General features: G+C 55.0%; 1 protein-coding gene across 1 annotated transcript; it reads left to right on the forward strand.

Annotated features, from left to right (window-relative positions):
- The first annotated feature begins 1,730 nt into the window (after positions 1 to 1,730).
- Positions 1,731 to 4,885, forward strand: CDX2 (caudal type homeobox 2). The gene is made up of 3 exons (XM_086742189.1): positions 1,731 to 2,268; positions 4,371 to 4,516; positions 4,718 to 4,885. The coding sequence occupies exons 1-3, from the start codon at positions 1,731 to 1,733 to the stop codon at positions 4,883 to 4,885; spliced, it is 852 nt and encodes a 283-aa protein (XP_086598315.1).
- The last annotated feature ends 6,494 nt before the right edge of the window (positions 4,886 to 11,379 follow it).

Genomic DNA, 11,379 nt, shown 5'->3' on the forward strand with positions numbered 1-11,379 from the left:
AAGCTCCGGGACACGCGTGGCCGGGCGCAGCCGGGGTACCCACGGCGGCTCCGAGGGGTCCACTCGCGGTCTGTTCCCCGGGAGCAATGCTCCGCCCGTCTCGCCTTGAACGCCCCGGTCCCCCAGAGCCACCGACATGGGATCCTCCTGGATACTTTGGGAGCCGCCACTGAATTAGTCCCACTCATGTGAAAGCACAGCGAGACTTTTCAGGGAGAGCCGACCGGGAGATCCGTCGCAGTCACCTAGGGAGGGACACCCCTCGGTCTGCAGTACAGCCACGCACGAGGGAGGAAAAATATCCTTGGGACACGGCCACTCGTGTCTCCCCAGGGAAGCCCCAGGACACGCATGGCCGGGCGCAGCACGAGGCCCGTGGGGGAGCCTCGGCAGGACCCAGCCGCACCCGCCTCGTCCCCGTCCCTCGTTTTTTTTGGTGGTTTGGGGTTGTTGTTGTTTTGTGGTTGTTTTTTGTTTTTTTTTTTCTCGGCTAGTGAAAGGTTTCCTCGCCGTGTCATGGGAAAAGATGCGAATATGCAAACGTCGTCTGGCATTGTCCCCGCTCGGGGTGAAAAGTTAAAGCATAAAAGCGGCGGGGGGAAGCTGAGAGGGGGTCTCCTCTTCAAAGGGGGCTGGTTGGGGGCCGGGGGAGCCGGCTGCCCCTCACGCGGGAGCCGCCTTTCCAGGACCAGCATTTCCAGTGGGTTTCCAAGGCGTCGCGGTGGGAAAAAGCCAGCGTGCCCGGAGGGGCAAGTCGCCGGGTTCTGCGTGCGCTCAGCCGCGCTGCAGCAAGGGAGTCGCCCCGCGGGGTGGTGGGCTGCGGGTCAAGGCGGATGGGTCCCCCCTTGGATCTCCCCGCACCCAGAACCTCTGAGGGCAGAGGGTGGAAGGGCAGTGGGTGTTTTAATCGAAGGCACCCCCAGCCCTCGCCCCTTCCAGGCTGGGACGGGGAGAGAGGGCAGCGGCTGCCCTCGAAGCTCCGTGGGCGCACACGCGGAGGAAAAGCAGCAGGACCCTCGGAGGGGGAGTGAGGGGAGATTTCTCTTCTTACCTCTCCTTCATCGCCCGTGACCGAGTGGGAGCGGGCGGGAAGCGCGTTAGGAAAAGCAGTAGGCCGTCGCGGTGGGGTTTGTTGCTTAAAACAGCCCACGACAAAACGGCTTTGTGGATTTTTAATCAAAATCGCCTCCTTCTCCGCCCCTTCCCCCCCGCCAGCCCCCAGCCCCGAGTGCGGAGAAGAGCTGGTTAAAGCGCTGCCCCCCAGATCGGCCGCGATACGCGGCTCCCGTGTTCCCACCCTCGCCCTTAGATCTCCCTGCGTGTCTTTTGCAAGTCTCTTGATTTCATCCTTTGAACCTGTGATTGGAGGTTAAAGTGCACCAGGTTGCAATGGAAGGAGGAAGCTCTTAAACAATAAAGGCTTGAATATTTAGCTGTGATCAGGTCGCTGCCCTCTCCTTATCTTTTTAAATGCAAATCGTCTTTTAGGGGTAGTAGCTATATACCCAGCGCCTCTCCACGTCACCTGCCTTTGGTGTGTCTGGGCCATTACTAATAGAGCCTTGTAAACAATCGTTAATCATGTAAGTGCTGCCGGCCATCGGGTTCGGACCGGGAGCCGGGAGCCGGGAGCAGCCCAGTGCGGGGGGCCGCGGCCCCCTCCCCGTCGTCGGGCCGCTGCCCCAGCCCCCGAGCAGCATGCGGAGAGCCGCCGCCGGACCCCCGCCAGCATGTACGTGAGCTACCTCCTGGAGAAGGACGGGCCCATGTACCCCGGCCCGCTGCGACACGCGGGGGGGCTCAACCTGGCGGCGCAGAACTTCGTGGGCGCCCCGCAGTACGCGGACTACGGCGGCGGCGGCTACCACGGCAACCTCGACGGCGCCCAGTCCCCCGGCCCGGCTTGGCCTGCGCCCTATGCCCCTCCGCTCCGCGACGACTGGGGGGCCTACGGACAAGGGACGCCGCCGGCCGCCCCCGCCGTCCACGGCCTCAACGGCGGCTCCCCCGCCGCAGCCGTGGCCTACAGCCCCGCCGACTACCACCACCATCACCACCACCACCACCCCCCGCACCCACATCCGCACGCCCACCACCACGCCGGCCCCGCGCCCCACTGTTCCGCCGGGGTGATGCAGCCCCTCAACGCCAACGCCGCCTCCGCCGCCGCCGCTGCCGCCGCCCCCGAGCCGCTCTCCCCCGCGGGGCAACGCCGCGGCCTCTGCGACTGGATGAGGAAACCGGCGCAGCCCCCGCTCAGCAGCCAGGGTAAGCAGGGGCCGGGGGGCGGCGGGGCGGGTGGGAGGGGGCTGCCCCGCCGACTGCTCCCTCGAGGCGCCGAGCAAGGCGGAGGCGGGAGTGGGACACAGGGGAAGGGAGAAGCACCCCGAAACAAACCCGGTCCGGGGAAGAACGGCAGCTGCCGGCTAGTCCCCGGCTCCCTGGCGGGGCTGAGCCGCCGCCGGCCCCGCAAAGTCCGGTACTGCCGGGTGCGCTACGGCCAAGCGGGGCGAAACGGCCCGGGATCCCGGGGAAACGATCGCTCTTCCTCCCACTGTTCTGCTCCTCCGCTTGTAGCCACTCGGAAGATTTTATAACCAATTACAGTCATATAAATCATCGGCCGGTGTCGCTCCGCATTTGTTTCTGAGTCACTGGGCGCCCACCCTTTATTAAAGGTCTCCCGACCAGCGGCTACAGCTGCCCGCCGACCCCCGGGCCTGGCCAGTGGGGCCGAGGGGTGCGAGGGCGCGCCGCCCTCCAGACTTCCTCCCCCCCACCTTCACCAAACCCCCAGTCCCGCGGCGGCCGGCAGGACGGGTCGGGACACGGCCGGCGCCGCGCTCCCTTGTGATGTTAATACCCCCGCAGAGCCCCCCTTCTCTTTTATTTCCACCCGCCTCCATCTACCAGAGGAGATGCATGTCCTCCTGCTTTGATATACGCCATCCACCACTGTTCTCCCCCTCTTTTTCCTTTATTCTTTTATTTTTGTGGCTTTTTAAAAAATATATTTATACCGAGTGGTCGGGGAAAAGAAAAAAAAAGATGCCGAGTGGGGCAGTGAATAATGACTCCTGCCATTCGTCTCTCATCCCCGGCCTTGCGCCACGTACGAGGGCTCCCAGAGCGGCGTGGGGTGGCAGGGTCCCGGCCGCCCCGTCGGCCGCCGCGCCCCCAGGGGAAGCCGCCCCGGTGCCCCGGGGTGGCGATGGCGGCGGGGCTCTGCCGTGCCCGCCGAGTTCCCACAGTTTGGGCTTGTGCGGTGGTGGCCGGTCCCTTGTCTCCATTCAAATTCTGCCTTTGGAGCCGGTGTTTATGTTAATGCGCGGGGCTGGGGAGGGGGCGGGGGGGGGATGAAAGCGCCTGCCGCCATTTGTTCAGTAGTGGTAATTCAAACAGAATGTGGCTGTCATTAAGGCTTTGAGAAGGGTTTTTTTTTTTCTTTTTTTCTTTGATAAGATCTCCTTGTCCTGCATTGTTTGGGATTGTGTTCCCTATTCACTGGCTCTGGGGAGTTTTCTCTGATCAGGCTTGTATCTTTACAGGGCGCTTTTGTTGTGGTTTGCAGAGAGTTTACCTGAACAAAGTCAGCCTGCGAACCATTAAGCACCTTGAGGGTAGAGGCTCCCCACCTTGGCTCCCTGGGGAACGGGAGGGCCGGGGACACAACCAGTTAAACCAGAAACCCTCGGGAGAAAGGAGATCCGCGGCCGCCCAACACTGGCCGGCCGCTGGCTGGCATTCGCCTTGGGATTTCCTCGGGGTTCGTTTTTCGGGTTTTGGATATCTTTTTTGAGGCCTAAAGTTGCACGTCGCGCTTGCAGGGTCACCGGGAAGTGACTTCAGTCGTTGTCCCGAGGCCGGCGGCGGGGAAAGAAGCGGAGGCAGCCGGGCCCCGAGGGGCCCCCGGCAGCCGCTCCCGGTTCCCCCCGCTAGGATCGGTTTTTCTCGTTGAGAAACGAAGCTGCCGAGCTCCGAACGGGGCTTTTCCTTTTTTTTCCCTTTTCTCCTTGTCTTTGGAAAAAGTTTGTTCTGGGTAGGGAAAGCAAAACACAACAGAAAGTCGACAGCGAGCGCACAACCGAGGGGTCCCCCAGCGCCAAGCGGTGGGGCGGGAGGCTGGCAACCGGGGCCGGGGGGCCAATGCTCGGCTTGTCGCGGTAGGCAGCGGTGTCCCTGCCCCGTGTCCCCGAGGAGGTGTGGAACCGCTCCTCTCCCCTCTGCTCCCCGCTCTCGGTAAAGACCTGGGCAGGAAGAGGGGAGCGGGAAGTCGGGAGGGCCCGACCCTGCTCGCCCTGCGCCCCTGCGCTCCCCTCTCCTAGGCCCTTTGGCTTCGGCTTTCCCAACCCTGGCTTTGTTCTCCGCAGTTAAAACCAGGACGAAAGACAAGTACCGCGTCGTGTACACCGACCACCAGCGGCTGGAGCTGGAGAAGGAGTTTCACTACAGCCGCTACATCACCATCAGGAGGAAAGCGGAGCTAGCCTCCAGCCTGGGGCTGTCCGAGAGGCAGGTCTGTCCCACGAGTGGCGGTGATACGCGGGGCACCGATGCGCGGAGCAGCGATATGCGGGGCAGGGATCCGCAGGGCAGGGATGCGTGGAGCCAGGATGACCGGGCCTGGGATGCGCGGAGCTGGGATGTGCGGCCGTCCAGGAGCAGGGGACCGCGGGGAGCGACCCCCCCTCACTTCCCTCTTCTCCCCTCCCGGCAGGTGAAAATCTGGTTCCAGAACCGGAGGGCGAAGGAGAGGAAGATCAACAAGAAGAAGCTGCAGCAGGCGCAGCCCGGCGGCGCGGAGCCGCTCAGTCCCGGTGCCCCACTGCAGGGTCCCACGACGGGGGCTGCCGCCCCCGGGCTAGGCCCCTCCGCCCCTCAGTGACAGCGGCCCGGGGGTCCGAGGCGCAGGAACTGCTGGAGGCCACGGTCGCGGTGGGGTAGGGCCGAGCCCGGCCGGGGGGCACGGAGGGAGTGAACCTCCCACCAAAGCCCCGCATCCCACTCACTGCATCACCCCGCGGGGCCGGCCGTGTGTACAGGTGTACAGTGGATGTGCCTCGTCATCCAGGGGAAACGTGGCCATCGCTTTATTATTATTATTATTATTATGTTTGGGTGGGTTTTTGGTTTTCGTTTGGTTTTGGTTTTTTGTTGTTTTTTTTTTTTTTTTTTTTTTTTTTTTAACCCTGGAGTTTGTTAGATAAAAGGGAGTGGGGGGCACTGCCCACCAGTCAACCTCCGGTGAATCTCAGGGATCGGTCCCAAAGACCTTAGAAATGTTGTTGGGCTAACGATGAATTTTAACAAGAAAAACAATTAAAGCACATTTTTTAAAAAAAAAAAAAATATTTTATTTTATTTTTTCTTGTAACAGTAGATACACAAAATGTTCGTCCTGCCCTAAGGGCCAGCGCAGAGAAGATAAGGCGCTGTTTAAATGCTCAGAGGTGAATTGCTTAATGTTAGACACTTGTAAAAGAGCCCATAAATCCGGTGCTGATAGTCATCCAGCCAGATTTATTAGCTGCAGTACGGAGAAATTAGGAGAATGAAGTCTCCTTTGAAAAAGGTGTCCTGTCATGTTGGAGCAAGGAGCCTTGTGTCTGCAGAATACTGCTGCAAAGTGTCCAGTGCCATTTTGCAATGTTCCATCATTTAAATTATGTGCTGTTTCTCACCTCCTTACAATTTTTGGCTCGTTCGGAGGTTTGGGGTTTTTTTCCAGTTTCCCAAAGTCTCCTTGGTGTTACCAGCTTTACGTAGGCTTCATCACAGCCCCACCACGAGCACCGGAGCCCGCCTTGCACGGGCTGTGGCCTGTTTCCCTGTGCTGGCTGGATGGTGGGGACCAGGATAGAGATGCCAAACGACTCGCCTAGCTCGAGATGAAAACAAGAAAAGTCCGGCTGATTTGGCCAAATCGCCCTGGCTGCTTGCTGTGTGTACTTCTTACTTACAGATGGGAGAAACCCCACCGAGAAGCAAGGCTGCACAGGCAAGCTGGGGCTGCGTGTGGGACCAGCTGGTATCCCATCCCAACAGGGATGGGAGCTCTGTCCAGCCCTAAACACGTTCTGCGGGTTTCTGACTTCTCCAGCCTTTGACCCCATGTTTTTTTCTTTTTCTTGTCAAATTTATTTAAGATATTCCATTTGCCTTCTTTGGGGGTACTTTGTTTTTTCTCCTTGATGACTCTGTTCTCATCTTTTTGCTGAAAGCCAAAGCCAAATGCCAGCAGGATCTGCAGGACTGCATGGGAAGGATTGGTTTGCCAGGGCCTGGCCCCACAGACAAGGCAGCTCTCTCTGCCTGGGAGAGCCTGAGCACCAGCCCCAAAGCCTCTGTGCTGGGTTTTGGCTGCATATAGCTCCATGGTTCGCTGGGCCAGGGGCTGGGTGCTGGCTGACAGCAGACGTCTGGCTGTGCAAACCCGATCCAGGGCTCCTGCGCCTGGGGGAAGACCATGGCGGGAGGCAGCACTTCCAGTGCACGGAACTTGCTTGATTTTCTGCCTCATGTGTAGTCTCCGAAGTGAGTCTGGCCAGGAGACCTGGGTGCAGCACCCAGGTAGTTACTCTTGTTGCACGTGGGCTTGACACACACCTCATCCCACTGGGTCCAATGTCCATGGTTCGCACTGGACCAGAGGGAGACAGGAGCCAGATCCATCCTTCTTTTGCTTCTAAAGGGTCCTTGGATCTTTCTGGAGGAGCTGGGGGACACCTAAAACTGAGCACCACCCAAACTGGGGGGCTTGGCTTTGCAGCACCAGCCGTACAGCAGACAGAGGAGAGCAGTTGCGCCAGGGATGGCCGAGTTAGAAGGGCTTTGCAGGGTCCATGTCCCACTCCTTCCTCCACGCTCTCCCCAAGGGGGCACGAGGGCTCTCAGGGGGCAGCACCGGCAGCCGGGGCACGGGCAGCCCTGGGTGGTGCTGTCCCTTCGAGGATGCCCTCTGACGCCCGTGGCCGCCCCCGCAGCATTGATCCCCAGCCTGGCTGCTGCCCCAGTTGCTGCACGTTGCTGCGATACGCCTGTCAATAAACCCTGTTTGGATTGTGGAGCAGAGCGCAAGGTTTGTTTGTTTAGTGGTTAGAGGTTCAAAAGTCGGCATTGTCCCACTGCAAACGAGCACAAGTTTTTTCTCCCTAAGGAAAAGCTGGCTGCAGCTAGAGGGAGGGAGAGATATCGGTGGGCCCTTTTATTTGCTTCCAGGAATAATTAATGGCAGTGTGAAAAAAGATGACCATGGAGTTATGAAAGGCCATCAATAAGTAAATTAATCACAAAGGATCTGGGGGTGTAAGAGGTGCTGCTTGACATGGTTTCACTAGCATTTCTCCATGCCCATGGGGCTGGGGTAACACAGGGCTGGGAGATCCCAGGGCTTCCCACCGCAATCCTGGCACGCAGCCACCCCCAGCATCAGCCTGGGCATGGCAACATTTGGGACAGTTCCTATAACCCTTCAGCAGTGTAGTCCTAGTATCAAGATTTCCATCTCTGTAGTCCTGTAGGACTTCCAAGAAAGAAAATTGCCCCCCTTGAAGTGAGCTCCTTGATGTCCCCAAAGGCTTCATTTCTCCAAAAAGTTCATTAGAGACATGTGAAGAAGCCCAATACTTTTTAAATATCCCCATTACAGATGTCTTCCCCTCTTTGCTAGTGAACATTCGTTTTCTGAGCTCTCCTCAAAGTCTTAATGATGGCAATGCAGAACTTGAATTTCTCGGTGTAAAAAGGAGCCGACCAAGCAAATTATATCCACACCCAGTTTCAAATATTTCCCCCCTCCCATCCCCAAACAAATAAACCACCAACCTTCCGGCTTCCTTTATATTCCTCATACACCATAAAGGAGTGTAAAAAAGTAGAAACTGGATATCTTGTTTATTTGGGAGGATATTTACAGGCACCTGGACCAGTTCGGCAGCCGGACTACAATGTTGAACCTGAAGCACTATTTGGGAGACGTGAGATGGTTGTGGTGACCCCCATGCCCAACTCATGGGTTTTTTCACCCCTCACAGAGCTCCCCACTCTCCTGCAGCAGTGAGCAGAGCTGGCCAGGCAGGGCACCACGGGTCAGAGCCCTTGCAGGGGCTGGAGTGTGTGTTCTTGGAGACCCTCTGCTCAGGCTGGGTAAAACCCAAGAAATCAGAAGGTTTGGCCTCAGGATTGCAGGATGGCAGTCCCCTACTCTCCCTCTCTCAACAGATTTTCCTGCTCCAATCACTGTACAGTAACAAAGCACTTAGAATCTATTCTCTTGGCTTAGCTCTTAGCCAAATGTAAGAGTTTCTCAAGAAAACTCTGAGTTTCATGCAAGAAATTACCATAGGTGTCATAGCCCACCATGGGAAGAATATTAAGTCCTTAGACAGAGGACTTGGATGGCATCTAAAACAAATGTCTGCTCTCTCTAATCTTGAGTATCTTCTATGGGCACATTATGTGTCTCCAGCCTGACAGTGGAGCACTCTGTATCTACAGTATGAAGACAGTAAGCCTTTTAGAAAAAAAAAAAAAAACAAAACAACTGTTATATTAGCAGTAAGAAACAACTTCAGAGACACCTCCCCTTGCTTTTTGCCCACACTTCAGTGAGACAGGCTGTTTCCATCCCTTGGTGAAGCGGTGGCTAGAAGCACACATCCCAGCAATGTAACAGAGGGCAGACCCCATCCTTCAGAAGCTGAGGGGCATTTGCCATGGATGCCTTAAATCCTGGCTCCAGAGGGCTGTGCAAGGCCATAGGTTTCTCTTTGCCTCTCCATCAGCAGCCGAAGTGAAAGAGGAAATGATGGAGTTTACAATTCTATTGACACAGCTCTGCTGAATGCAATGCTTCACAGCCAAAATTCACGACCAAATACTTTCTCTCCGTCCCACCCGGGTCATCAAGCTACGTGCTGAAGTTTAGAGCTGTTACAGCTGAAAACAAAAGTTGAGTTGATGCCAGAGAAGAAGTGCTGGAGGCCTTCCAGGAGCAAACAGCTTGTAAATGGTAAAGAAAGTCAGCAGGACACAAGTCTGCCGAAGGCATGTCCAGCTGCACAGGTAGGTTGGCAAGAAAACAAGGCCACCTTGGCGTGAGAGGGCGTGGAATGGGTAGCCTGATGCAGCAGAGGACAAGTACCAAGGAGGTGCATGCTAAGAAGCTCTCTAGCAAATCAGCTCTGGTTACCAGGGGAAAGCCACGGCAGAGAAGTGTCAGAAACCTCTGGGGACAGATGGGCCCAAACTCCCCCTCTGGGCTTTGCTCCAGCCGAGCTCCTTGGTGGAGCAGGACATTCCGCCTCTCCTCGCTGGTGAGGAGGGGCTGCTTCTTTCTCACCTGCATGTTCTGTGACTGCAACTCAGGTGAACACAGGCAGTTTCTTCTAATTAATGTCTTAGCTTCTGCAATGCCCCTTATTCCATTCTCAGTTTTTGGCACTTTCAGGAGTCAAACTTACCTTCCTTAAAAGAAGGGGACAGACATTCGCTTGCAAATGGACAGGAAAAATTTGAGCTATTCACTAAAACAAATAGTTTGTTGCCAGGAGACTGGAGTCAGAGACCCAGGAATTCCTTTCTAGCCCTGTATTTCTAAATTGAGGTATCATCTGTTTTGGTACAACACCCACTGGATCCCCCTGCAGATGCTTTCAAGGTATGGGAAGTATGGGAAAAGAGAGGAAAAAAGTCACAGGTAATTCCCATTGCGTGTTCATGTGGATGTCTAGATACAGATCTATGGCATCCAGCAGGCCCCAGTCCAATTAATGATTGGCAAGATGGCAGGTAATAGGAATAATTTTCCTCTTGTTTGTAATTTCCTCTGGTCATTATAATATCTAACCTAATGAAATATCTGACGTAATCTATCTATCTATAATAGATGATCTGTCTCAGGTAATATCTAACCTATTTGGCAAGGTAGAGGTTTTGATTCAATTCCTCAAACTAATAAAGGTGCATCGTTCCCTTTCTTAAAGGTCTCGTGTGCTTCATAGAATCACAGAATAGTCAGGGTTGGAAGGGATCTTTAAAGGTCATCTAGTCCAACCAATCCCCCTGCAACAAGCAGGGACATCTCCAACCAGATAAGTTTCTTCCGAGCCCCATCCAGCCTGACCTTGAATGTTTTCAGGGATGGGGCATCCAAGACCTCTCTGGGCAACCTGTGCCAGCATTCCACCGCCCTCAGTGTAAAAAACAACTTCCTTCTGTCTAGTGGAAATCTACCCTCCTTTAGTTTAAACTTCTAACTACTCATTTCCAACCTGCTGATCCCTAGCACTTGAGCTGGACTGAAGACAGCTAGAAAGATGGCAAATGCAACATCTGGACTCATTATCTGCCTCCCAGCGCTCTGGCATTCAGCTGTAACAGGCAGAGTTGGAAAGAAAGCACTTCTTATAGTGCTCTTCCAAAAGAAGAGAACAAGCCAAACAGAGCACGGACCTTTCCTGCCCTCAGCATTCTTCTTCCCTTAGTCAGCCAGGTATTTTTTGGCAGCTGTCGCAAGCTCATGCAGTTTTGCTTTTGAGTCAGATCCTGTTCCCTGACATGCCTTGTTGCCTTCCACAGAGTCACAGCCTGTCCTTCAGATAACTTGCATGGAGCCAAAGACCTTTGTAAGAGAAAAGCTGCCTTATCTCCGTCATTCTTTGGAAAGGGATGCTCCTTGCTGTAGAACGTCCCTTCCTCTGCAGGCAAACAAGACCAGCTTTCAGCCCTGGAAACTGAGATTGCTTGTGGCCTAATTTTTCCATGGCAAGGGCTGACCATGTAAACAGAAACATCTCTCAGGGCTACGAGACTTGCTCGTCCCTTGCCTCCAGGTAGTGACAGCAGAAAGGCCAGTAAGGGCTTCTGACAAGGGCTTGCTTGTAAGCAAGGCCTTGGAGAACGCCCTGCTGCACAAACTCAAATGTTGAAAACCAGGGGCATGGTTCAGGGGCCTCCACAATCAGGTGGGTCTTAGGATTTTCGAGATCACCATTCTGCATTTGTGCATCTTGAGTGGAAGATGGTCAAGACATAGACACCAGAGGCCTTCTGAGCCTTCAAAGGCTCCTAAAACAAGCAGGAGTCAAAAGGCACCAGCATCCAAGAGTTTTCTTCCTTTTCCCACAGTTTGAAAATGAGCCAATCCCTCTCACAGAGATTTTCAGAAGTGATATAAAGAGCTGTGTAACAGTTAACTGTTGAGGTTTCTTTAAAGATAACTCAAGCTTTCATCTACAGTTTAGGGAAATTCCAGTCCTCACCTAATCTAGGTACGGTTTTTTTTTGGTTATTTGTAAAATTTAAGAACATGAGAGGTAATTTACATTCGCACTTGGTGAGAATCACCTCCTATCAGCAACACCAAAGAATTTTTATTCT

This window comes from Chlamydotis macqueenii, chromosome 1 (genome assembly GCF_036417535.1).
Source record: "Chlamydotis macqueenii isolate bChlMac1 chromosome 1, bChlMac1.mat, whole genome shotgun sequence".
Lineage (NCBI taxonomy): Eukaryota > Metazoa > Chordata > Aves > Otidiformes > Otididae > Chlamydotis > Chlamydotis macqueenii.

Excerpts from the sequence above, each read along its gene's own strand:
- CDX2 (XM_086742189.1), top strand. The coding sequence starts at position 1,731 with ATGTACGTGAGCTACCTCCTGGAGAAGGACGGGCCCATGTACCCCGGC. Across the intron at positions 2,269-4,370 it reads GCCCCCGCTCAGCAGCCAGG|TTAAAACCAGGACGAAAGAC; the intron begins GTAAGCAGGGGC and ends TGTTCTCCGCAG. Across the intron at positions 4,517-4,717 it reads TGGGGCTGTCCGAGAGGCAG|GTGAAAATCTGGTTCCAGAA; the intron begins GTCTGTCCCACG and ends CCCTCCCGGCAG.